General features: G+C 46.8%; 1 protein-coding gene across 2 annotated transcripts; it reads right to left on the bottom strand.

The window, feature by feature from the left end:
* Positions 1-172: 172 nt before the first annotated feature.
* Positions 173-27,943, bottom strand: SNUPN (snurportin 1). 2 transcript variants are annotated; one of them, XM_063142893.1, is made up of 9 exons: positions 27,857-27,943; positions 24,975-25,137; positions 24,055-24,223; positions 21,407-21,511; positions 19,309-19,405; positions 18,609-18,706; positions 18,152-18,229; positions 14,545-14,625; positions 173-1,153 (listed from the first exon to the last, which is right to left on the bottom strand). In XM_063142893.1, the coding sequence occupies exons 2-9, from the start codon at positions 25,130-25,132 to the stop codon at positions 818-820; spliced, it is 1,122 nt and encodes a 373-aa protein (XP_062998963.1). In that variant the 5' UTR covers positions 25,133-25,137; positions 27,857-27,943; the 3' UTR covers positions 173-817. The 2 variants fall into 2 exon arrangements, with proteins under 2 accessions (XP_062998963.1, XP_062998964.1); XM_063142894.1 differs by having other exon boundaries at positions 1,064-1,153; positions 14,545-14,620.

Genomic DNA, 27,943 nt, shown 5'->3' with positions numbered 1-27,943 from the left:
AGAACAGGAGAAATTGGGAGCAGAGGATGTAATTTTTGGTTTTATCTTTAAGGGTGGAGCCCTTAATGGGAGACAAAGGCTACCAGTTGGACAAAAAGAGTGAGAAGGAATGAGGAGAGGGAATGAAAGAGAAGAGTCCTCTTATTATCGAACTAATAAGACACCGGAGTCGTTCTAGATCTCTCAGAAGGTCTTTATTCAGTGACTCTAAAACCTACACATAAGAAAACAATCCCCGTATTGTTTCACAGGCTCCACAAATGTGACAGGAATAGACAGAAAGCACACCTGCCTTTCTGAGGGTAAGTAAGACGGCTTATGAATAGAAGGGTTTTTTCTTTCTCTTTCTTTTGGTCGGAGCGATCTACTTTAACATGAAGGAAGGCAAGACATGGCCAAGTCAACGTTGTCATTTTTCTTCTTCTTTAACCGAACACTTCTTTTAAAACTTTGAACCAGATTTCCTGTGAAACCTGGCAGCTTTGAGGTACCCAAAACCGTCAGGCACAAGAGCGGTTACTGATTAGAATGGCATGATTTACCAGCAGGAACCCGCATAGGAGGGCTTCACAAATTGCTCCATGGTTTATTAACCAACTCAGCCTTTGGCTTTTAAAGATTTTAATCTCAGGCTTTGACCTAATACTTGTAAAAGCACGCCGAAATCTGACACCCTGCCATTAAAAGCACTTTAAAACAGACCTGCTGCCCCTGTTAATTTCGCCTTCTTCCCTCACCATCGTGTGCAAAAATGGAGGCCCCATCTGGGCCTATGGAGTCGCCCTCCACCAGGATGTTATCACACTGTGCTATTTACTCAATTTTCCATCTGGCTTGCAGTATCCCTTGAGACTGAAGCTGATCCCTCCACTTTAGGCGTGGATAAGTGTTCCAATTCGTACCGGCCATCTTGGACAGCCACGGTGCTGTTGCCGTCGGAGGAATCCTCTTCAGTGGCTTGTTTTTTACTCCTTTTATGCTCAATGATTTGTTGCAACTGGTGCCCAGCGTAGTCTGGTTTGGTCGTTAGCGGACAAGCTGGCACGGTTATGCCCAGGATGTCCGATACCATGTAGGGACGGAGCCAACCCACTAGCGGAGTGCTGCCGGGGTTGTAGTGGCTTTGCTTGTGATAGAAGAGGAACCCATCTACCTGTAAAGGTAACAGAAGAACAACTGCAACAAAAAGGTGATAGCCTTAACCTAACACAATATAAATGAAAGCAAGGAAGTTAAGGGAACAGGTTAAAAAATGCAATTTTATAAACTAAAATATAATGTTAAAAGTAACATACACAGAGCATTTCACATGTACAGTAATATGACAAAACAATCAAACTTCTAGACAGAAAATGCTCACTAGACATAATCAATTTGGCCAGATGCGTTTCGACTCTTGGTCTTCCTCAATAGCCAGTGTGCCAAGCTGATTAGTACCGTGGGCTAATTTTTCTCGGGACTGACTTAAAAGTTCCAAACAATATAGACATCTGATCATCTATATTGTTTGGAACTTTTAAGTCAGTCCCAAGAAAAATTAGCACACGGTACTAATCAGCTTGGCCACTGCCCATTCAGGAAGACCAAGGGCGTTGCTAGACGTACCGGGTGTTCCGTCGTTGAGGAGCGGTGAAAGCGGCTTTTCCCGTTCAGCCGTGACGCCTCATCATCCACACCTGCCTTCGATTTGTGGCGGAAGTTTGCGCCGGTTGTGCTGCTGCCGCCGCGAGAACGGTTGCGCAGCCACACCGGCCTGATTGCCGCGGCTTTTTTTTTCGCTCGCTGCACGGTTTGCGCACGTCCGAAAGACCGCAAACTTGCGCAGCCGTCAGCGATGCCGCCGCCGGCCCTGGCGGCGGCAGCGGCGGCAGTGCCAGTGCCAGCCGAAGTGCTGCTGGTGCTGTTGAGGGTCAACATTGATGCGCTCACTTCCTGATGGGGGTCGTGGCGGGTGTCATATGACCCGAGGTCAATCGTCTGCATGGCCACTCTGTGCCTACATCTCCCATCATGCCTCTGAGGTGTCGGCGGCGATGATCGCCTCTGTGCCCTCTGCCCCATCCCAAGGAGCCAACCCACATCTGGCCGTAGCCATGGCAGCAGCCCACAAACAGCTCTGCCCTCTGCCAGCCTGGTACCCACACTAACAGGCAGCGTACAGCACCGCCATTATGCGGCCACGGTAGCTGCCCACCGCAAGGAGTCACCAGCCACTTTTCCGGTCCTCCGTTCCTGCGCAAACTGTCACTGGGGAAATAAAAAAAAAAAGCCGCTCCGCCGCGCTGCCCCAGCTGGCGGACTGCGCGCAAATGGCGGAGGCGGCTTGACCGAAGCCGCTGACCACTCCCCCTTAGTACGCCTTTTCCTGCCCAGTGCGGACCGCAGTGACCTCACATCCTCCCACACGTACTCCGAATTACCGCGGGACAGCAGGAAAAGGCGCCCTAAAACTCACTTTTTTAAAGTCGGGAGAAAGAGGCTTCACCGCGGGATAACGGCGGATCCTCGTGAACGTCATCTGGAAGCCTCGACGTGACTGCGGAAGGTAACGCGCGCTAGAGCCTCGTCTAGTAACGCCCCAAGAGTCGAAACGCGTCTGGCCAAATTGATGAAGTCAATTGATGAAGCATTTTCCGTCTAGCAGTTTGATTGTTTTGTTGTATTATTGTACATGTGAAATGCTCTGTGTATGTTACTTTTAACATTATATTTTAGTTTATAAAATTGCATTTTTTAACCTGTTCCCTTAACAGAAGAACCACAACGGCTAAGCAGCAGGTTGAGTCCTAGGCAGCCCAAGACTGTCACTGTCAAGTGTGTGCAAATGTGCCTACATGCAGTCTCACCTTGTCAATTTCCTTATAGGTTATCTACTGCATCTTGCTCCCTTTGACAGCTGAAAGTTACAAGGAAATTGACAAGGCAGGACTACACATGGAACTGTGCACTTGCAAAAGACAGAAAATAATACTAAAATTATGAACATAGTTGTGCAATTTTCAGGGGCTTAAAAGATTAAAAATAACTGTGACCCCCATTTGCGCATTTTTGAGGCACAGAAAAGTAAATAAATTAAAAGCTCGGGAATGAAACGTGGTAGCAGTTCGTTCTGGGCAGTGGGAGACCAGACAGGTTCTGCCATGAAGGGCCCTGGGATACCGCCTGGAGCACTGAAGGGGAAGGAACGGGAGAACAACCCACACTCCATAACTTCTGGGCAGGGTTGCTCAGCGTGACATATGAACCCACCTAGTGTGCAGAAGGTTTTTCCCCTCTTGAAATTTAAACTATGTAAGGGAAATAGATATTGTCATGTCTTCAAATATTTATAAGTATTCCAAGAGGAAGAAAAATGCAAGGCAACCTTTGCATTGGTCTGAATATAATCTTGGGAGCTTTAGCAGAACGTGCTTTATGGAATGGTTCCCCACCCCACACACTAAAGAAAAATCAAGTATTTCAACTCAAATACTTTTGTTATTGGAAAATATTTTTGAGATTGAGATCCCAGTCCATATAGAGGTTGAGGAAAAGGTTCCAGGAAGCCCAGATCACTGCTATGCCGGCAAGAGGAGGAGTGTGGGTTAGCGGAGGATCCCTTCTCCGCATCCCACCAATGCAACATATAGATGGGACAAGGGAGAGGGCTTTCTCTGTGGTGGCACCCCGACTGTGGAATGCCCTCCCCTTGGAGGCCCGATTGGTGCCAACATTGACTGCATTTCGACGCCAAGTAAAAACATGGCTTTTTAACAAAGCCTTTGATGGCTAAACTCACTGGCACATTGTTTTAACTGTTTTAACTGCATCTATTGCTTTTAAATTATATATTGTTTTAACTTGGATTATGGTTTAATTTGTTTTTAACTGTGTATATTTATTGTTTTATACTGTATGTTTTTATCTGTACGCTGCCCTGAGATCTTAGTGATATAGGGCGGGATAGAAATGTTTTAAATAAATAAATAAAATAAATAAGAGTCGGTATGGATGCACAACAGTGACTGACATGAGAGACGGTGCCTCCAAATGGCTTCGCAAAGACGTTCCTGCTTGAGCAGGCTGGAGAAACCCTGAAGAAATCCCAGGGCTCTCCTCTCCTTCCCTCATTTCCTCTCTCTGCAATACTGCAGCTGGTTGCTATTCTGACTCCCACCCCACCCCCACCCCAAATAGTTGCTTTCCACTTCTGTCTCCTGCCACGCAGTAAAAAAAGATTTTTCTGTTACTCTTCCTGGCTGACTCCCGGGGGAGGTGCAGGAGCAGCAGAGATTTACAGAGACCCCGCTGTGAGGTTCCCTAAGATTTGAGCCTTGACTGCTTTCAGCTAAATTGACCTGGGCTTTTTAAAAGGCAATTTCTGAGAGCAAGGAAATGATGACTATGGAAAAAGAAGCAGAAGCCGGGGGTTGGGAAGGAGATTAGGAGGATGGGGTGTGTGTGCGCCATGTGCCTTGCGGAGCGGAGTGGGAGTGAGATGACAAAGACCCGGAGGGCTTGGAGGGATATCAGTGACTCCGAGGCTCTCTGCCTGCATCTCTCGCAAGTGAGGAGGCCTCCCACTTCCCGACGGGCCAGGCAGAGGCAGCATCCTTAAACGTTCTGGGTGGAGCGATGGATGGAAGTGTTTAGAAAACGGAAGCGCCGCCGCTTTGATCGATACCTCTAAGCGGAGTACGGTTAACCTTGACAAAATGCAGCTTCCCACCGTGCCAAGGAGAGATATCTTCCGGTCCCACTTCCTTGCCAAGGACTGAAGCTGGGATTGCGTACAGGCAGAGCCTCGAAGGCGGCCTTCCCCAACCTGGAGCCCTCCAGATGTGCAGGGACTGCAGTTCTCAGCCTGCCCCACCAGCACGGCTGGTTGTAGTCCCAACACACCTGGAAGGCACCAGATTTCGGAAGACTGCTTTAAGGGATCACAAAGGCCTGAGATGCTCCTGAGGGAACAGCCCTGTGTTGGGACTACAGTCCCCATCACTCCCGGCCAGCCAGGCTCATGCTGGCTGGGGACAATGGAGTTGTGGTTTAGCACACTCAGAGGGCGCGAGGTTGGGGAAGGCCTGCACACCTGCCTGCCTGCCTTAGAGCCCTGAAATATTGTAAATTTGGCAAATACATAATCCCAGACACCTCAGTTACGAGAAAAAGCTAAAGAAAGGGATGTCTGTGCATCTCCTCCTGAACACAGGGGCTCAATGAGGATGTTCAGATTTATTTATTTTATTTATTTATTTATAACGATTTTATACCGCCCAATAGCCAAAGCTCTCTGGGCGGTTCACAGATGTAATCCTAAACTGTGGTTTGGAATAATGACAATGAGCCCTGGGCTCACACAATCCCTGTTTCTCCTTCGTGGAACGATGAGTCACTCCCAAGCCTGACTACTCTCAAACTGCAGCTGGCCATTTTGTCTTATGCAAGTGGCTTCGTACAGCACGCTAACCCACACTCAGTGGCTGAGCGTGGCTTGTTCTTGACTTGTTCTTAGCATGTTGTCTGAACCCAGGACATTTTCTGCAGGGTGGCTTATCAACCACGTAGCGTGGAATGGAGTATCCCAGAACAGGTCATGGCTGGCACCCTGAACAGGAACATTCCACACTGCAACATTTTGCTGCCGGATATGAGGTGGGGCCCCGGGAGTTCCACAGCCCCCTTCACACCTTTAAAATGGGACTCTGACAACTTTCCAGCAACACGTATCATTCCTTGCAGAACGCAAAGCTTCATTTAGTAGTATATAAAAAACTCATGAAAACGAGATCCAAACAGGGTAATTCAATCAGACATCTTGTCTGCCGTCTGGCACGTTCGCAACAACCACGGAGGCGAAACACAAATGCACACAGCCCTTTTGTTGCTGCTTAAAAGCTAAAAATCCAAACAAGAATTCACGGACTGAATCACTCAGGTTGAAACAGCTCCATCTTTAACCAGCCTCCTCCTAACCTGGTGCCTCCCTGCCTCCACTATCAGAGGCAGTAAGCCTGTATACACCAGTTGTTGGGGAACATTGGTGGGAGGGTGCTGTTGCACCATGTCCTGCTTGTGGGTTCCTGGTCAACAGCCATTGTGTGAACAGAGTGCTGGACTAGATGGACCCTCGGTCTAATCTGCAGGGCTCTTCTTCTGTTCTTATGTGTTGGACTACAATTCCCATCAGACTCCATGCACCTGACGGACTGGGCTAGAGTCCACAAACGCTTATGCCAGACTAAAGTTGTTTGAATTTATGGTGCCCAAGACTCTCCGTTGTTTTTGCTGCAATAGACAGATGCAGCTGCCCGGCAGAAGTTAAAAATGATTCACGCTTGAAATGCTACAAAATCCACGGAAGAGGTCTGTGCTCATGAAGCAGATTTAAAAATAGAAAAACCTCCTCAGATGGGGCAAAACCTTTCTTCTCCCAAGCCAGTAAAAATAGCGTTTTGCAAAAACAGAAAAAGAGGGCGGGGAGACACCTCTCCGCTCCCCCCACCCCCAAATTTGGACCTTCTAAAAGGAAGGGATTAGCGCAAGGCATCCCGCTCCGTGCCTCCAAGGTGACGGTGCGTAGGGAAAACCCCCAGGATAGTAACCGTGTCGGGATACCTGAAGGATTCCGCCTTCGGTCTTGGCCTCTCCCCTTCCGGGAGCCCAAATTATCCCATCTTCCTGAGCTGCTCGTGTTTATTTAATGCACTGTCTGTCTCCTTGCCACTGAGTCATGGCAGTGACGCCAGCCTGATCAGGAAGCGGCTAAAGTTACCGTCTGCGTAAAGGCTAGGACTTGACCAGGAAGGAATTGCAGCAGCAGTTTGCTGTGCAGGCAGCCAGTCTTCAGGCCTCAAATTAAGGGTGCAGGGCGGCCAGATGCAGGAGAGGACAGGCCTCCTCCTCCTCCTCCTCCACCATAATGGCAGTGTAGCACAGGGAATTTCTGCAGCTGTAGCTCGGCGTGTAACTCCTGCATCTAGGTGCCACGTACGTCAGGGGTGTTGGACCGCTTTCGGCCTCAAGGCCAAATTCTTTGGAGATGCGCTCGGGAGCCGCGTTCCAGTTGGTGAGAGGGGCTTCGAATTCATGGGAACTGAATTCATCTGAGCCACGCCAGATATGCAACAGTGTGCTTGAGTTTCCTTTTAAATGACTTTTATCTTTCTCACAAGGGCAAGAGAATAATCAAACTGGAGCAGTGTTCCAAAGCCTGTAGTCGCTACTTGTGAGGAGGGGAAGGTGAAGGTGCACACTCTAGCCCCCCCCTCCTCCCGGTCATCATTCTCATCACCCTGTACAACAACAACATCATCATCATCATCATCATCATCTTATTTCTTACCCGCCTCTCCATTTTAATCGAGGCAGGGAACAAACAGCAAAGTTAAAAGACTAAGATGATAAACTGTTAAAATACTGGGGAAATAAAAAGGTCTTCACCTGCCGTCGAAGAGTTTAACATAGGTGCCAGGTGAACCTCTCTAGAGGGCTCATTCCATAGCCGGGGTGCCACAGCAGAGAAGGCCCTCCAAGGTGCAACGCAAAAGCAGCTGGTCCTGCAGGTCCCTCTCTACCATTCTGCCCTGAAAAGGGAGGCGGGAGCCATGCTGACCAGAAAGCAAAGGAGGCAGCCACGGCTTTTACATGCGGAGGGCAACTGCGCACAGAGGAGAACCGCCTATATCCACGGATGTGTGATGCAAATCCCTGTGTGGAGAGCTTCCAGGAACACGCGAGGCTGTTCTGCACACAATTGCCCTCCGCGTGTAGAGGGGAACGAGAGCGATGGGGACGGAGCTGGCATGTGCTTCCCCTCCTTGCATGTAGAGACTAAGAACATCCGAAGAGCCCTGAGGCTGGATCCGACCGGGGTCCATCTAGTTCAGCACTCTGGTCACACGGTGGCCAACTGGCTATCGACCAGGGACCCACAAGCAGGACACGGGTGCAACAGCACCCTCCCGCCTATGTTCCCCAGCACCTGGTGCATATAGGCTTACTGCCTCGGATACTGGAAACAACACCTTTAAAATGCGTGAGGAGGGCTAAAGACCTCTTCCTTCCTTTTTTGTCAAGCGCCAGCTTCGAAGTGTCCTAACGTCTCCCTCCCTTCAACTGTCAGCTACCGAACTTCACTGCCCAATACCATCTGAGGGGGGGGGGAACCCCACGTTGTCCAATCGCATCTCAGGAAAGCAGGCCCCATTCACAGGAATTCCATCAACACCACAACCAATCAAAAGAGTAGTACTTCTTTTAGAATAAGCAACACTTCTATTTTCCCAAGTGCACACACACATGCGCACACACACGTACATGTGTGTGTGCGTATAATCTGTTGAACCCAAACTGTATTCAATCCAACCTTTAATAAAACCCAACCAGCCTCCATTTTGCCACAACGTACACTTACAACGACAAGGACACGGAGCCCAGGAATTTGTTTTGAGTACCAGAACGGAACGGATCTCACAGTACTTCTACACAAAAACCCACTCCTGGTTACCCCAAGCTCTTGTCATTTCTGCAGTACAATTCTGGGAAAGAAGCCCTCTTGTTGCTGCTCTAATTAAACAACTGGGAATCAGAAATATTTGCTGATCTACTGAAAGTCACCCAGAGATCATAGAATCATAGAATAACAGAGTTGGAAGGGGCCTACAAGGCCATCGAGTCCAACCCCTTGCTCAATGCAGGAATCCACCCTAAAGCATCCCTGACAGATGGTTGTCCAGCTGCCTCTTGAAGGCCTCTAGGATGGGAGAGCCCACAACCTCCCTAGGTAACTGGTTCCATTGCCGTACTGCTCTAACAGTCGGGGAGTTTTTCCTGATGTCCAGCTGGAATCTGGCTTCCTTTAACTTGAGCCCGTTATTCTGTATACCAATAGATCCAGATCCACTTTCTGCTCAGCCCTGGCATAAACCGCTCTGGAACCAATTTTAGCGAATTTTAGAAACCTTTTAAATCAATGGCCCAGCCACCTACCTCCAGTATCCCCAAGCAGGACATGAGCATGGTGGTCCCTCTCCTGTTGTTGATCTCCCAGTGACAGGTATTCAGGGGAAGACTGCCTCTACACATGGAGGCTCTGTTTAGCCTTTATGAGTAACAGTCCAGAGGCCGGGGTCTATCGGGATATGAGAGCGGAAAAGAGTGGGGCAGAGATTCGGCTGCGAAAGCTGTAGAGACTGCCTTACCCCTAAAAGGCCCTGCCCTTTGGCAGAAGAACTACACAGTTGACCTGTGCACTCTTGCACAGTTTCCTCCGGCAAGTTTCCCCACCACGGCCCTGCCTCTCTCTTCTCAGGTATACGCGTCTTTCTAGCCAAGAAGGAAGCCAGGGCTCTCTCTTTTTGAGGCATCGGAGCGAATTGGCAAGCCATCCCGGGTTCACTCACATTTGAAGCACACCAGTAAGACACCACACAGCTCCTACAACAGGCCACCAACGTGGACGTGGCCAAGGCTGGTTGGACTCCCTCTAGTGGAAACTGCAACATGATTATTCAAACCATAATCACAGCTCGAGCTGACAAGCGTTTGCACAATCTTTTTAGGTGCTAGACCTACGCCGGTATTCATAACGCCTTCCCCAATGGTTCAAAATGTTCAGTTTCTAGAAAGAAATAATGAAGTTGACAACACTGGCCAAAACTCAGAGTTACACAAGTCTCCTCGTCAAGCAGAAACTGAGCCAATGCACAGGCTAGTTTTGAGACTACAGATCTGTAACTCTGCCGGCGAATCCTTAGCAGAAATACAATTTGTTTGAAATTCTAAGGATGTACTATCTGTCACGGACACTTAAATTGTTTTGAGTGATTATTTCCTGCAAACTTTCTAGGGAATTCTAGGTTGCGGCAGGTGCCAAGAATGCTGTTAAAGATCAAATGCGCTGCCTGCTCCCTCACAGAACTACAAGTCCCAAGGATCCCTAGGAAGAAAGAGTGCGTGACTGCTAAAACATTCAAAGCCTGGGTTTGAGAAATTCCCTAAACAGAGTGACCCTAGAGTCCCCGGGACAGCATGCCAGGGACCCCAGGGGGGCTGGGAAAACCCCTCTGGGGTCAGAGACAGTGCTCGTACCTCGGAATGGAGGGGTCAGACATCCAACCCCAGACCTCTCCCCCTTGCAGCCACCATGGAGAGAACTGCACCGGCTGCCTCAGAAACTCAATCTCGGAGAAGGAGGAAAGGGGGCGTTCTGGTGGGAGTGGAGTGGACCGGAGGCCGGGATCCGAGTTATCCTGAGCCTTCTCCAACTTCCTTGCCACCCCCTCCGAAGCGTTCTCGCTAAAGCCTGTCTAGCGAAGTCTGTGGGGTGGGAGGGTGGGGAGGCAGCGATCACCTTTGCTGCTCCTCTCGCCTTGCATTGGATAATTGGACGCCTCCGAATTCGAGGACTTCTGATCACCGAGGGCATAAGCAATAGGGTCGTATCCTTAGTTATCCAAGTGAAGTGACTAATGGCACAATCCAGAGAAAAGTCACACAACTCCCAGCATTTCTGGGAATTGCTGGGAAATGTGGGACTTTTTTCCTGTCTAAACATGCATAGGATTGCGCCTTCAGGCTGAAATCCTAGGCACATTGACCTGGGAGTAAGCTCCCTTGAAAACAATGGGGCTCACTTCTGAGTAGACATGTGCAGGATTGCACCATAAGATCCATGAGTAACGGGGAATGCCCTGCAGCGTTGCACAGCCCTCCTCCCTCCCCCCACCAATGAATTCAGCATTCCAGCCCAACCACAGGTACCTTCGAAAGACTGAAATCAGTTTCCAATCCAGGTATAGAAGCTAACTTTGGTTAGGGCGAACTTACTATTATTTATTACATTTATATCCCACCTTTTTTCCTCCTTAAGGAACCCAAGGCGGCGTACATAATCCTCCTCCTCCGCTCCATGTTATCCTCACAACAACCACCCTGTGAGGTAGGTTGGACTGGGAGTCTGTGACTGGCCCAAAGTCACCCCGTGGGTTTCCATGGCTGAGTGGGGACTAGAACCCGGATCTCCAGGATCCCAGTCCAGCACTCTAGCCACTACATCACACTGGCTCTCAGTGTGGGCTCAGATGCAACACTGAACCATAGGTAAAGTAGAGCCCATCCTTTGAATGTTAAAAGGTCTTGGGCCAATCCTTGGCATTTCTAGAGAGGGATGGGAAAGGCTCCTGCCTGAAACCTTACGGAACTACAGCCAGTCAGTTTCGACAATACCGGGTTATACGGACCAACGGTCTGGACGGAGGGGTATGCAGGGGACCATGAATGGAGGGTGCTTTTGCACTCATGTCCTCCACATGGAGGCACCTGGCTGGCCACCAGGGGAAGCTTGATAGCCCTCTGGTCTCATCCAGCAGCACACTTAGGCACTTAGGACTCAATATAAAAGCCACTTTCCATGTTCCCCTGATACAGGAAGAAGTGCATCAGCCCTAGGAGGAAGTGGAAACAGCGAGGTCTGCACTGGACCAACATTAATAAGTAACTCGAATAGGTGAGCCCAGGTCCGCCGCAGCCTTCTATTACCAAAACAAGCCATTACTACAGGAGACTTTGCTCCCAAACCGAGTTCAGCGTGGCTAAAGTTAAACAAGGGGGAATGGAGTCTCGATTTTTCTTAAAACACACACACACATGTGCACGTGGGCAAGGTAGCCTTGCATTGGCAAGTTCTGTTGACACGGCTTTACTTCAGTTGAAATGGAGGGGGCCCTGCTGCTCCTTCCTGTGACCCCGGCGCCTCCCTCGCTCCCAAGACTGCTCAAAGAGCTGCATCCTGCCAAGTACCGGATGCTCAAATCCAGCCCCCGCTATACTGGCCTAATCAAAAGCAGCAAAGCTAGATCTATTTGGGGGCCTGCGGCCCGGCCACCATCTTCATGTGAACGCTGTGTGGACACGGCCCTCGTCCGCTGCAGGTTCAGAGTTTGGGGGATCTTCCCTGTCTCAATAGCGAATCTTGAATATGGGCACGGAAGGGTCTATTTTACACTGAAGTACTGGAAAAGTTTGGTCCGGTGGAACGAATGGGTGCTTCCAGAGGACGACCACGACCACCGCCACAAAGAACCACTTTGAGGGTGGCGACTGCTATCCATGTTCAGTACGGAGTACACATTATGCTCTGTTGCCACACCGCAGGTCCCCATGAAAAAGGAAAGGCAACTTCTTCCAATTCCATCGGCAACCTTTCGGGCCTCTGCCATTATTGCCCCATCCGGAGATTTGTTTCAGTCATTCAATTTATGTGTTTGCTAGGGTGACCATATGAAAAGGAGGACAGGGCTCCTGTATCTTTAACAGTTGCATAGAAAAGGGAATGTCAGCAGGTATAATTTGTATATATGGAGAACCTGGTGAAATTCCCTCTTCATCACCACAGTTAAAGCTGCAGGAGCTATACTAGAGTGACCAGATTTAAAAGAGGGCAGGGCTCCTGCAGCTTTAACTGATGTGATGAAGAGGGAACTTCCCCAGGTTCCCTATATATACAAATGACACCTGCTGAAATTTCCTTTTCAATACAACTGTTAAAGATACAGGAGCCCGGTCCTCCTTTTCATATGGTCACCCTAGGTTTGCCCTGCAGCCCAAGCTCTTGGCTGCCCCATCCGTTAGGACCAGATCTCACTGTCTCAAGTTATAGGAGGGTAGCTGTTGGCTGAAGATTAGGAAACGCTCATCGACAGTAAAAGTAGTTCGACAAAGGAACCCACTTCCTAGAGGGGTGGGGTTTTTCCCCCTCATGCAGGGTCTTCAAACAAAGAAGATGTTGGGATGCTCTAGTTCTGGATGTCAGGCTTTGACTGGTGAGTTGACTGGTGAGTTGGACATCTAGTTCTGGATGTCAGGCTTTGACTGGTGAGCCTACAAGGCCAACCTAAGGCAGAGGTGGAAAACTCAACCCAGTATCTTAGCCGAAAGGCTTCCCCATTTCAGTGGAGATGACCCACGATCTATTGTGGGTCTCCTAGTGTGTAAGCCAGTGATCACCAAGCTGTGCACCAGGAATGCTAGTGTGCTGTCAAAGGTCTTGAAGTGTTCCTTGAAAAGTTAAACCGTCATGGTGGCTCAATTTAGACATGACTCCAAAGGAAACGTAATTACGACTCAGTGTGATGTCTGAATCAACAAACTATGGCTTGCCATCAACCCTAAGACTAGAAAGTGGAAGCCCTGGTTTGAAATGAGCCAGCAAATCATGGTTCATTCTAGGTACATAGCTTGTACATTCACGCATCCAAACCATACAGTCGGCACAAACAATAGTTTGCAAGTTCACTTCAAATTAAGTTTTCTGATCTCTGGATTGCAAACCATGGTTTTGTCGATTGCAACGTTACACCAAATTCTATGGCTTTGTGCTCATTGGGTTGAGAACCAAAACCACGGTTTGAGCTTCCAAACATAGAAAGAAACCGTGATTTGGGGCTACGTATCTGCTTCCATTTCCCCACTTGCTCAGCATTTCCATCTCTACGGGGCACCGCTGTCTGGAAGCAGAGCCGCAGCCACAACTATGGTTTGACCACTCAGACATCCTGCCAAACCAGTTACAGTCACGGCTCCAGCTCCAGAGATCTAAGCCACAATTTGCCTGTGGTACATTTGGAAGCTCAAACTACCGCGTGGGCCCTAAACTCTCATTAGCATGAACTACGGCTTGGTGTGATCTCCGAATTGAAATTTTAGCCCAGTTCAGTCGTAACTATCTCAGACCAATAAGCTGCGTTTGCCGGAATGAGCGCTGTGCCTGTGCGCTCCATGCTCCCTTTTCTCACAGGGCAAAATGGAAAACCCCAGGGGTGTGTTAAACCACAGTTTCCCTTTGCATTCGAACCAGGAAACGGAGGTTTAATCCGTGATTTGATTTCCTAGCTTAAACCACAGCTCCCTACTCCGGATGTAAGGGGAAACGGTGGCTTTAACGAACCCCAGAAATGTTCCATCAAGGAGCACAAAAAGCCAGAGGAAGGAGAGCATGGGCCTAAGGCTCGTTCTCAGTTCCATATAAACCAGGCTTCTGAGTCTAGCAGGCTCCCTTTCCTCTGCCAGGACACGGACAGGGGCTTCCTCCCATGGTAAGGGGCAGCAACACACCGGGATTCCCCAAGGCAGCCTGTACGGCAGCCTGGGGACCACCCCAGAAGCCCGCCCTTTGCCCGGAAAATGCATCCCTATCTCACTCCCCCAGATGACGGATAAAAGGAAGGGTGGCATGGGAGTAGGCCCTATTCACCAAATGACCCCATAGCAGCAAGCAGGAGGCTGGCCTGCTGTTCCGGGAACGGATTGAAAAATGTATTTCTGGAGTATAAAGAATGACGTGTCTGTCAAGGAAAAAGGAACACAAACAAAGTCCCTTGTGCCCCAGTGATCAGGACGTTTGGAAGCATTTCCCAAGTAAGTGCAGAGGCAGCGCTGCCAGCCGGAACCCAGCCCCATTCTCATGGGGCTCTTACTCAATAGGCAGGCGCCATCTTCTCCGCTAGAAAGCAAGCCGCGGAGTGGAATGCATCGGGGTTCTGGGAGCAGCAGGTGGCCACTTACCTCAAAGGGGAAGTCCGTGGCCAGAGCCTTACACAGGCTTTCTGGTGTACAGGAATAACTCTCCAGGCCAACAAACCTAAACTGAGAAAGGGGAGGAGGTCAGCGTCAGTTGTGACATGGCTGGTTTCGGAAAGCCCTGGGGCAAGACACCCTCCATGGGCCCCTCCCCTCCCTCACTGAGTCAACCTTCTCACTGCCCTTGTCACACTTTGCTGCTTTTGCTCCTCATCTTCATAGAATCATAGAATAGCAGAGTTGGAAGGGCCTACAAGGCCATCGAGTCCAACCCCCTGCTCAATGCAGGAATCAATTCTTTTTATTACAGTCAACAGACCAATAAAACATATGAAAACATTTAAAATACATGGAATTAAAACAGAGTATGATTGCATGAAGCCTCCTTAAAGTTCTGTGCTAGAAACAAAAGGAAGTCCTGCTCCTCATTCCCTGCAAGGGGCAAGGGCAAAGTTGGCTGTGCACTTGGCTGGCGTTTGCAGAAGCTCCTGCAGGTTTTGGCCAATCAATTTCAATTCCTTTTATTACAGACCAACAGACCAATAAAACAAATAAAACATATAAAAACACATAATAAATATTTAAAATACATGAAATTAAAACGGAGTATGATTACATGAGCCTCCTTAAAGTTCTGTGCTAGAAGCAAAGGAAAATCCTGCCACCATAACTGATCTGGTAAGGGTTGCGTGATTAAGAAATTTAGCAACTTGTTCATAAATATGCTAAAGCTAGGGCAGAGAACTTAATTGGGGCACTTTCTCATTTTTTTCTCTCCAGGGGTGGGCAATACATTCCAGCCGCCACTCAGGTCTATAAAGCAAAGGGGATGTCCCAATTTCTATTTGGTGCCCCGATATGGCTTCCTCTTTATAAGAATTCACTGGAAGGTGTCCAATCTTCCTTTCTAAGGCTAATATTTGGAGTCCCAAGATGTGTTGCTAGTGCAGTCTTAAATCTGGAAGTTGGGTTGAGTACCCTAAAATGTATAGGGTGGATACATACACTCTATTTCTGGCTGCGTTGCAATTTAAGTCCTGTCCCTAATTCGCTCACCTCCATGGTCTGGACGGACTCTTATAAATCTCCATGAGTGAAAGCAGTTCAGCTAAAACTTACCACCATAGGGCTATCCCAAGACCACCTGTTATCCCTGGACCTGGGTAGCGCCAAAAGGATCATTAAGCAGAGACTCCTGGATATTGATACTCAGGAACCACAGCAAGCTGCACGGGGCCCATGTTCCCTGTATGCCTTGGGGCTACGGGATCACAACCAAAATAGTGTACCTCTGTATTTAAGCTGGTTATCTATACCCAAATATAGGCAGGCATTTTCCCTAGCAAGGCTCAATGCTATGCCTTCTAGGGTAATGGAGGGCAGATTTGGGAAAGTCCCACTATCAGATAGATGCTGCCCCTGTAACAATAAGGAGGTGGAATCTATCTCCCATGTACTATTCAACTGCAGCTTCTATCAGGAGGCAAGAAAAGCCCTTATCCATCCTTTCACGCAACTATTACTTGGACGATCGTCCGTGACCCTTATGTCAGTCCTTTTACAGGGTCAAGATAAGCATACCACTGAACAATGCAGGAATCCACCATAAAGCATCCCTGACACATGGTTGTCCAGCTGCCTCTTGGATGCCTCTAGGGTGGGAGAGCCCACCACCTCCCTAGGGAACTGGTTCCATGGTCGTACTGCTCTAACAGTCAGGAAGTTTTTCCTGATGTCCAGCTGGAATCTGGCTTCCTTTAACTTGAGCCCGTTATTCCGTGTCCTGCACTCTGGGAGGATCGAGAAGAGATCCTGGCCCTCCTCTGTGTGACAACCTTTCAAGTCTTTGGAGGGCTATCCTGTCTCCCCTCAATCATCATGGCTCCCACTTCCTTGCTTGACAAGCAGAGAGCCAGGGAGCCAGTAGGCCATGGCGTCTCCTGCTCCTCCTTCCTGCCACTGTTGTATGGCCCAGAGGAAGAGGCAGGCAGGCAAACAAGCAGGTTGCCAGGAGGAGGAGAAGGGGGGGAGAGGAAGTCATCTAGGGGGCTCTTGCCAGTGGACCGAAAAGAGTCAGCGGGGACACTAACCAGACACAGTTTGCTCCCCCTCCCTTCTCTGGGCAGTCTTTTCTTTTTTGGAAAAAGGGAGAGAAATGTAATAGTCTAAACACACATAAAACCACCAGAATTGGAGGGAAATGAGTGTTTTATATGTTATTCATATTAACTTTGAAATTATTATTATTATTATTATTATTATTATTATTATTAGTAGTAGTAGTAGTAGTAGTAGTAGTATATGTATATCCTGCCTTTCCCCCCAATACTGGGACACAAGGCAGCTTTACAAATTAAAACATGTACAGTTAAAACAGATAGAGATATACAACAATTAAAAAATAAACATGCTACAATATTAAAATATCTAAAAACATTTAAAATACAAATAATTAAACAAAAAAATCCAATATATAAACAACACATAAACAGAGGTCCAGACTACCCCCACAAAGGCCAACCGGAACAGAAAAGTTTTAGCCTGCTTCCGGAAACACACCAGGGAAGGTGTGAAATGGTCCCGACACATGAAAACGCAGGCATCCCGCGAAAGCACTTTCCTTCTCGCAACATCTGCCCATGCGTTCCACTGCTTCTTTTCCCTAGGAACAGGCACAAAACTTTGCCTTTTTGTTGTGCTTTTGCACCATGGCGATATGCACCACTCCAACCTTCTGGGTTTCGCAAGGTCATCGTTGTTCTTGGTCATCTATTGCCAGGTCCTTCACTCCCTGTACTCAACCACCAGGCCTCAAAGAGAAGCACCTGTGATATTGTAGCGCAGACTCTGTGGCTGCTGCCTTTTTTGAGATGGGAGGGGAAGAGAGTCAAATTAAAGCTTCTGGCCTTGATTCCAGCTATGTATGAGCAGGTTTTGGCAAAAGAAGTATACCGGGTGAAGGATAATCGCTTTCCGGAGATAACTGAATACCAAATGTTCACAAAACATTCCCTCTCCGCCGTCCCCCGAAGCAATACAAAAACTAAAAATGCAATAAATAAAGTAAAACGTGTCACATTGTAGAAGGCCCCCTATCATTTACAGAATGCAAGTAGATTCCGCTGTAGCCAGCTGTTTCTCCCCCTTCAGCACCAGCAGGAAATATGTCCCTGGGGGAAAAGGTAGCTAGCTAGTTTCTGTTTACATCTGCATTTGTAACAGGAAGGTTAAAAGCAACAATGAGGTCAGCTAATACCCCACACGCAGCCCGCCTAAGGACAGAGTGGTACTCAATTTAATCTTCCGGAAGGTTCAGCTTACATCTCAGAGGCCGTGTTTCACCCCAGGAGAATGCGTCCACATTCAGAAACGGCAGGTAATGGGAAGATCAAGCCATCCTTCACTGAATTAATTGTCGCCAGCCTTCTTTCCACAACCTGGTGTTCTCCAGATGCTTTGGGCTTCCAACCCATCCGTCAGCATAGCTAATCATCAGGAATGCTGGGAATTGTAGTCCAAAATAACTGGAGGGCACCAGTTGGGAGTAGACCCATCTATACCATTTGCCCTTTTGCCTTCAAAAATGACTTACTGGATTTAGTCGGCTTTTCTCTCCCAGGGACCCCTCCTCTTGCATTTTTGAGTGCAGCCAGTAGAACCTGAAATCTGTCTGCAGAAGAAAGGAGGGAGGGATTGAGAGAGAGAAAGAGTCACATTGGGGACTATCGATAACCAACGGCCCAGCGCTCTACCATACATCTCGTTTTGTTAAACATAGGCAATCCCAAAAGCAGTTTTGGCAAATATAACCACATTAGGGCTGCAATCTTATACACACTGACCTGGGAATATACCCACTGAAGTCATTGGGGCTTACTTCTGAGTAGACAGGTATACGATTGTACTGCCAGAGAGAAACTGGCTGGAAAAGAGCCCTGCGATGGGGCTCTTGCCACACCTGGGATCCAGCCGCAGGGGTGCAGCTCCAACGGCAAAACCCAAACACCGACCAGGGAGGTAAACAGGTGGCAGGAAGAGGCGGGCGTTACCTGGCAGTCGTACACGGGGTGCCCCCGCCAACACATCACGTCGAGGATGTAGTACGTCTGCTGGGCCTCGCTGAAGATGCAGTCCAGGATTGTGTAGTCTGCACGAAGAGAGCAACGCATGCAGGCACTTAGCAGGATGTTCAACGGTTCCGAGAAGCACAGGCGTGTCGCTGGCATCGGATCTTCTCAGCATGCAGTATTTCATTATTACCCCCCACCCGAGGAAGTCTCTCTCTCCCCCACCCCCGCTCAAAGCCTCTAGGGCAGGGATGGGGGACGTCTGTCCCTCCAGATTTTACTGGACTTCAACGCCCATTAGCCCCTTGCTTTTGCAAAGCACTGTCCTGCTAGGACAAGGAGGAGGGTTGTGTGCTACCTCCAGTATCCGAGGCAGGAAGCCTGTGTGCACCAGTTGCTGGGGAACATGGGTGGGAAGGTGCTGTTGCACCATGTGCTGCCTTGTGGGTCCCTGGCCGACGGCTGGTTGGCCCCTGTGTGAACAGAGTGCTGGACTAGATGGACCCTTGGTCTGATCCAGCCTCAGGGCACTTCTGATGTTCTTATGAGGGGGCATCCCAAACAATATGGGCGGGTTGGAAAGTGGAGCGGTGCAAGAGCAGAGACTGGAGGTGAATGTACCAACGACCACTTTTCCCCATTGAGACATCGCAAAGAAGTCCAGGAAGGACAGAAGCATTACCTTTCCCCGTGGTTGAATTGCGGCGGTTGCCCCCAGGCAAGAGGGAAGGAAATCGGTTGACGCAGAAGCCGCTTTTGGTGTAAGCTGCAGTGGAACCCTGCAAGGGGAAATGGAGCAAGCCACGGCAATTTCTGCACTGCGACAGTAGAAAATGGACTGTGCACTCTGGCTGGGTGTGGTGTTTGTTTATTATTATTATTATTTATTTATATAGCACCATCAATGTACATGGTGCTGTACAGAGTAAAACAGTAAATAGCAAGACCCTGCTGCATAGGCTTACATTCTGTTTATTTATTTATTTATTTATTACATTTCTATACCGCCCAATAGCCGGAGCTCTCTGGGCAGTTCACAAAAATTAAAAACATTCAAAGTATAAAACCATAATATAAAATACAATATAAAAGCTCAACCAGATAAAAACAGCAGCAATGCAAAATTACAAATATAAAACATCAAGTTAAAATTTATTTATAGACTGTTAAAATGCTGGGAGAATAAAAAGGTCTTCACCTGGCATCTAAAGGCATATAATGTAGGAGCCAAGCGAACCTCCTTAGGGAGCTCATTCCACAGCCGGGGTGCCACAGCAGAGAAGGCCCTGCTCCTCCTGGTAGCCACCTGCCTCACTTCCTTTGGCAGGGGCTTGCGGAGAAGGACCCCTGACTCAGTGTGTGTGTGTGTGTGTGTGTGTGTGTGTGTAACAAATGAACAACCTCTCCAAACTAATCAATTCCAGCAACATTAACTCACTGCTATTAAATGTGACAATAGTTGTGGCCTTAAACAGCTTTTTAAAAAATGGATACGATTAGACAAAATTTTGGATTCCACTGTAGTGGCTAGTAATCATTACGAAAGCAAGGCACATGATAAACACACACTGAGTGTATGATTCATTCCTAGCCCAATGGAAACCCAAGTAAGAAGGCGGGTTTCGAATTCTAAAATCCATTAAAACTTATATGAAAAATCTCAGCCTCCAAACAAACAAAAATAAAAATAATATTGCAGATGTTGCTGAAACAGGCTGAGAGGAACTAGTTAAAAGTGGCCCTCCTCTGCCTCCTGAAAGCCCCAAATACCTTGCAGGATGAAAAGGGCTTCAAGCGACCTTCCAAACAGGGACTCATATCCAGTAAGAAAATTCCTTCATTTCAGAAAAAAAAACCCATTCCACCTCCTTATTAAAAGGACCTTTATGCCACCCTTCATCAAAGATTCCAGGGTAGTTTAGAAAAAACATGAAAGCCAACACTCACAATTAAAAAACACAAAAACTGTAGGTTTAAAACAGCAGAAAATAAAGTTTGCAGAAAATATTAAAATACTTAAAGAGGCCAGAGAGTATAAAGAAAAGGCTTAAGGTTGACACTTGAGTACTTCTCTGTTAAAGCAGCCAATGCATTCCACATATATTTTTCTCTGAAAGCTGCATTTTAACAGAGCAGCATTTTTTAAATATTCGTTTCTGTAACTTTCCAAAGACAAACAAACAAAATGCATCAATTTAAATCTAGTTATTGACAAAGTACAAACTGTTAGTACACTTAATGGTCCACCCCCCATATTTTAAAAAAGTGTATTAACTTTTTTAAAAAGTTAAAAAGTGTATATATTTTTAAAAAGTGCATATTTTTAAAAAGTGTATTACCCCATTAAGTGTATTAAATTTGCAATTTGTCAATAACTAGATTTAAATTGATGCATTTTGTTTGTTTGTCTTCGGAAAGTTACAAAAATGAATATTAAAAAAAAATGCTGCTGTTAAAATGCAGCTTTGTTTGGAGGAGGTAAATGGGATAGGAAGGCTGTGCAGTGTCAGGAGTTTATTTATTTATTTATTACATTTTTATACCGCCCAATAGCCGAAGCTCTCTGGGCGGTTCCTATGTCGCAGCTGGGCCCTGGAACGCAGAAGCCTTCAGACACCTATGCTGGGGGCAAGGAGGCGCCCTGTTCCTGGGGAAACAGCAGCATCAGCCCCTTCAAGTTCTCAGAACCCGACAGGAAGCTGATCCGTCAGCTAACAAGACAAGGGCTTTCCTGGGCTGGCTGGCTGGCAGGGGTGGCGGCCCAGGCCACACTCTCTTACCTTAGAGGCCACGATAAGCGCCCTCTTCCCGGTTGGACACACCACCAAGAGCCACTCCGGCTCCAGATCCGGGGGGACGTCGATCAGCCACTCAGACAGCATCAGCTGCGGAGGCAGGGAAAGAAAATGGCGTGACTTGCAGCCCCCGGGGAAGCTTGCACAAGCCCTAGCCTGAGACATCTGACTTCAGCCTTCTCCCCAACCTGGTGCCCTCCAGAAGTGCTGGGCTGCAACGCCCATCATTGGCAACGATGGGAGCTGCACTCCAACGCATCTGGGGTACACTGCTTGAGGAAAGGCTGCCTCACTTCCTAAAAGCCAGCCTTGGAAGACTACAGACGCTATGGAAGGATGACAGTTCAGGGGTGAGCAGCAGGCGGATCTGGGACCACTAGTAGATCTCTGGCCAATTTGCAGATCAGCAAGGGCTTCTGACTCCTCTCCCCGCCCCCCTTATTTTTTTTAGCAAGAGCAGCCACAAAAGGATTCCCTTCCTGCAACCTGCCTGAAAGCATGTTGCTGAAATAAAGAACACTTGGGGTAACCAGGAGTGGAACTTTTGTGTGGAAGGACTGCCAGATCCTTTCAGTCCCAGTACTTAAAGCAAGTTCTTGGGCTCAGAATTCTTTAATTCTTGCTTAGCAGGCTCTAGTTGGTGGATCTCAGGGTTCTAGTAAAACACACACACATGTAAAATAGATCCTGCAAGCCTGAGGTCTGTTCACCCTTGCTGTAGCTGAGTGGGAGAGCACATGTGCTGCATTGTAGAAGATCCCTGGTGCCTCAAGAATACAGCTGGAAAAGATCTCTGCCTAAGACCCTCAAGAGCGGCTGCCCATTGATACTGATCTGGATGGACCAACTCAGTATAAAGCAGCTTCATGTGTCCCAATTTCCTGTTTGTCCTGAAGAACCATTGGATTCAGCAAACCCTCAGAGCAGCTATTCCAAAATAAAATGGACAAGGAGCAGAAATAATCCAGCTGTGTGAAATCTTTGCAACTTGTACTTTGTGAGAGACCTTGGTACTTGGTCATTGAAGGAAGTTCTCGCTAACTGATAAGAATGGCCTTGCTTAGCAGGTGGTGAAGCCAAAATAATACACCCGCCTCTACAACACCTGTTGATGACAAGGGACGTGCTTACAAGACAAGCGGAAAATGTCGAAAGAGGACCGCTGCTTTCCCCCCGAAAACAGGGCCAACAAATAAGGCAAGTTTCATCCCACCTCTTAGCAATGTAAAACAAAAACGGGGAATTCAGAGCTTCCATTTCTCCCTCCCTTTAGGGGGGACCAACGAAGGAGAAAGAGCCACTGGAATCTGGTAGCTATGAATTACTTTTGAACTTAAAATGTCTTGCAATTTAAAAGATGGTATGAAACTCAGAATATTTTATTAAAGTCTGGAGGGAGTTTAATATGATGTTAAAGAGCCTGGCTTTATTTTTGTGATTCTAATGCATTTAATAATAACTTATATTAATATAATATCATGATACTATGATATTACATTAATATACCACAATAATATTAATATAACATCTGGTTCCTTATTTTTGGGGGTCCTATTTTGCTGGATTCTAAGTTTCAGATCTTCATTGTAAGTTTTAAAATAATGATTTTAAAACTTACAATGAAGATCTGAAACTTAGAATTGCTGGAGAACATAAAATGTAAGGCTTGATTATTATTTTGTTTATTTCTTATTAGCTACTTTGTTTTATTAATCACATTATTATGCTTTTATGTAGTCTCATTAAGTAAACCCTCCCCAACATTATCTAGTTTTATTTCGTCTTATTTAATACTTATTTCATTCCTGCCTTGGTACTGAACATTGCTCATAAATAAGGCTGCAATCCTATGTCCACTTACCTGAGAGTAAGCCCTACTGAACTCAATGGGGCTTCTGAGTAGACATGTAAAGAATTGCACTGCAAGCTGTTTGTTGCATTTGGCCATTGCAAACAATACCAAACTAAAAATATTTCAAACAAAAACGTGAGTAATTGAACATCCCTGTTCTCATTTAACATGCAAGCCATAGCTAAAGTCTATCCTTCGTAAAAATAAAGTCCAGTAATTACTTAAACTTGTTCAGATTAGAGAATCACCTTTGCAGTCCACTGTTACTTTCTGCACAATACTTGCTTGAATTTTCCTTATCTACCATTACAAATAATGCAACACGATATGATCTACATTCTTATCCATCTAAGTACGCCACTCCATTTGTTTCCAGCCCAGTACATTGAGAGACTTAATAAGATAGAAACTACGTTCTAGGAGAGCCTTAGAATTAAAAGAACAATACACAATGGCCCTTCGTCCTCTGTGCAGCCACTACAAATACAAAATCCATCCCCAAAAGGAATACAGTTGACATCTGTAAAACCTATGTGCTGTGAAGTCTTTTCTGAACTGGGGAAAACAGTGATGTACTGTAGATATTTTGCAATATGATGATTTTTTTACTTTTTATGATGACAAGCCATGGAGAGGAATTATTATGAAGTATTATTAATCACTTCCGTATTCATAAGTATGCGAAAGTATAGTTTCTTTTCACCAAGTATATCATCTTTTCACGAAAATACGAATGCATCAAAATAAAGGCAGCTGCCCTTTATTACGAACTTCCCCTCACCTGGTTGGCATAACGCTTTGGCAGTTTCTTCACAGTCTCCACCTCCATGTCTTCGCTGTCTCTGTTGGCAGCGTCCTTCATCTTCATCTTCTCCTCCTCCTCCTCGTCTGTTCCTGTCCAATCGTCCTCTGCCAGCCTCCTAGCATGGTTTATATAATCCAATCGCTTACTTGACATGGGGGGAAAAAACAGGAAGGCACATTAGTTATTTTTCGCTTTAACCAAGAAAGAAAATCCAAAGGGCTTCGATGCTGGATTCATGGCCAATTCACACAAGCATGTTCGTCATTTGATGAGTAGCTTGGAATATGTGAATTGCTTCAATGGATGAGTCTTGCATTTGAGATTCAAGAGTAATTCAACCAATTCTTTTCACCAAAGCTCTAGACGGTTTTCATTTGTTATGCCTAGTAACACCTACTTTACAAACTTTCTGATGGCAGATCAAGATGGCTTTGTTTGCCATTTTAATTAATAAATTATTTACTGTCTTTTACTACAGATGCTTGAAGTTGGTGTTTTGTTTCAGTACTAAAAGATTTAGCTTTATAGTGGCGTACACCATGCTAGAATCTGATCTGGCGAAGGGCAGTATAGACTTATTTTAAATAATAAATACATTTCTTCTGGGCTCTCAGTGTATGCCTCGTGAAGACTTTTGTGTTACTCGAAGTCTTGCACAGGCACACATGAAGAAAAAAAAGTTAACCAAATAAAAAAACTACTTCTCTCCCCCCACCCCACCCCGGGCAACATTCGGCGCACAGGTGGCCAACTGCAATGCTAAACTGAAAAGGGCGAAAAAGAAAATCCATGTAGAATCAGAGAGAATCCTGGAGAAAGTTCAGAGTCAGGCAACAGAGAGATTGGATCACTCCAATCCTTATATAAAAAACAATCCATTTAGAGGCCCGCCTTACGTCTTCTGAAATTCAAGGAGTCGGCGTCTTCTCTCGGACTGTTCCAAGGAACTGTATTTGGACTTGTATTGCGCCAGCCGGGGGTGGGGGGCCGCTGTGCTGTTGAGGTCCTGGGAGACCGCGAAGCTGCAGGCGAGAGTTTGGCTCAACTCCTCCATTTCTCCTGTTAGGCGGCAGGGAAAAGAAATCTGAATGAAACATCAGGCACGGCGAAACTCATTTCCTTCAACTTAGGGTGGAACGGGACCATGCAAACACAAGAACAGCCCTGCTGGATCAGATCATAGGTGTATCTCAATCTTCCTCAGCCTGGCGTCCCCTGGATATGTTGGATTGCATCCCCCATCATTCTCTGTGTCGGCTGCGAATGATGGGAATTGGAATCCGACACATCCTATCAGGTTGGGAAAAGCTGGTCTACTTAGTCCCAGTATTTGGTTTCCAACAGTGGGCAGCCAAAATACCTCCAGCAAGCAGGCTGTGAAAGCAACAGGCCTTTCCTACTGTTTGCTCCCTAGCTGGTGACGGAGGCTTCATTCGTATTTGACATCATCAAGAGCATGATGTTATCTAGTCCTTTATGGCCCATCTAATCCAGCCTCCTGTTCCCCCAATGTCCAGCCAGATGCCCATGGGAAGTTCCTAAGCACGTCCTAAAGGCGACACCAGCACCTCCCAGGCTGCCCCACAGCCTTGGGGAAGCTGCGAGTTCTAGGGTTTATTTTATGCCCACATGCATGGGGTTGCACCCTGAACAGGCTTTGGACTGGACAGCTCTTCAAATAGAGGACACCTTTAAACAGAGGACTGTCCTCTGTAAAGACACATGACCAACCCTTCTCCTTCCCTTATTGGAATTCTAAAGGGCATGATCAAACTTCTGGCTTTGTCAATGACAGGGAAAAATCCTTTGTAATACAGACGGTATTTCATGGCCTTTTGAAACCATGGTTTACATTTTGGGCAGTGCAATCCTATGTGTGTCTACTCAGAAGTAAGTCCCACTCTAGTCAATTGGGATTACTTCCAGGAAATGGTGTAATTTGCTAACTAAAGATGACATTTCCTGCATTTGATGAAAACGGCTCTAGTTCACAAAAACATATGCCACCATAAATCCATCAGGCTGCATTTTCCCTACTAGCAAGTTTACTAACATTTTGGCACCAGCCTTAGGCTTGTTCACCCAGGGATTCATGAGCACTTAGTCAATGTCTCAAGGAGTACTGTTGGAACAACTGCTAATTTCTTATTTTCTCTGTTGATTATTTACTGATTTTGTAAGAGGCTTATTTCCTCGTATTTTCTTGTTGGTTGCTTTTAATATTGTTATTAGCCACTCTGGATTTTTTTATGAAGGGTGGGATATAAATAATAGGAGTAAATAAATACATAAAATAAATGTGCATACATACTTGGAGGAGTAATGCCCACCGAACCATGAGAATTTATTTACAAATTTTTAAATCATGCACAGGGTTGCGCAGTCCATCTTTATGTCGGAACTATTTTATTTCCTTGCATTTAAGAAAAGGAAGTTGCTGCAGGATAAATATTTAATTCTTTATCCTGTATTTTTAATGCTGTATTTTATAATCTTACGAACTGTTGTAAGGGTCCTGGAAGCCACATTCTCCAGCCTGAGAAGCTGGGTAATTCCATTGCAGCAATAGCAATAAAGAGTTTTGTGGCTTTCATGGACCAGATCTTTCATGCCTCTGATGAAGTGGAACGGAGCCCAGAGCGTTCCTTACCTGGTGTCGTCCTGATGTTGTTGGGATGCAACTCCCAGCATGGGGGGTGCTGGCTGGGGACAATGGGAGATGTAGTCCAAGGCACCAGATAGGGGAAAACTTATGCCACAATAAATCTGTCCACTTCATCAGTTGCAGGAAGGGTTATCTTCAGTTGATACCTTTTTATCTATACTGTGTGAATGCACACACACACACACACACACACACACGTAGGAAAACCTTGAGAACTATGCGGATCCATTTCTCTCTTTTTAAAAAGATCTTATTAGTTTTCCAAAACAGGATTAAACAAACCAACAGAAAGGAAATAAATAAAAAGCAACACACTGGATTTAGAAGTACCTGTTGACAGAGAGTAGCACATTTGACATATGTACAACCGGTGGGTGCCAAGATTGCCCTCCTTTTGGCGCCAGCTCTGCCCTCTGTTTCCAGGCATTTCGTGGCACACGATGGGGCATTTATGCCAGTCATCTAAACAGCTCAGGTATTTCATTGAAACGGTTTTTAGCTGTCTAAATTGGTTTAACTTTTGGATATTTCATTATTTATCCTGTATTTTTAATGCTGTATTTTATTGTCTTATAAACTGTTGTAAACTGCCCAGAGAGCTTTGGCTAATGGGCAGTATAGAAAATAAATAAATAAATAAATAACACCAATAATAATAGCAATAATTTGCCATAAAAACCAAGAAACAGGAGCAACCCATAGGCTGCTTAGTGGTTTTTAGAAGCACGGAGATCTCCAGCCACCGAAGTTCACCCAGCAGGATGGGGGAAACGGTCACTGCGCCCTTTACACATGCTCAGAGGCACCTCTTCTTTGTTCCCGTGCCCTGTGGCAGGATGCCCCTGAGCACGTGTAAAGTGGAAGAGGTGCCTCTGAGCATGTGTAAAGTGCGTCACAGCGAGGAAGAGGTGTGTGAGGGGTGCGTGTGGAGGGTGTTTTTTTTTGGGGTGGGACTGATATCCCCACCCCCCACCCCCACAAAGGCCAGGCTTTGAATACATTACTCATTAATCAACCAATCCATTAATTGCTCAACACCCTCATCTGCCCCGTTAATATATATATAATTAACCCAAAATCGGATGAGGGAAATGAGGACGGTGGAGAAAATACCTCGATTCTCCAGTTACCCGGGCGTGCCTCGTTGTGCTCCGCGCGGGACTCGAACCGGCGGACTTGGGGCTCCGGCGCGACCAAAAC

Source organism: Elgaria multicarinata, chromosome 16, assembly GCF_023053635.1.
Source record: "Elgaria multicarinata webbii isolate HBS135686 ecotype San Diego chromosome 16, rElgMul1.1.pri, whole genome shotgun sequence".
NCBI lineage: Eukaryota > Metazoa > Chordata > Lepidosauria > Squamata > Anguidae > Elgaria > Elgaria multicarinata.
This window is presented reverse-complemented; position numbering and strand designations above follow the sequence as displayed.

Coding starts and splice junctions, on each gene's coding strand:
- SNUPN (XM_063142893.1), bottom strand. CDS start 25,132: ATGGAGGAGTTGAGCCAAACTCTCGCCTGCAGCTTCGCGGTCTCCCAG. Junction 24,224..24,974: donor CTCCTTGAATTTCAGAAGAC/GTAAGGCGGGCC, acceptor CCCCATGTCAAG/TAAGCGATTGGATTATATAA. Junction 1,154..14,544: donor CCACGGACTTCCCCTTTGAG/GTAAGTGGCCAC, acceptor TTACCTTTACAG/GTAGATGGGTTCCTCTTCTA.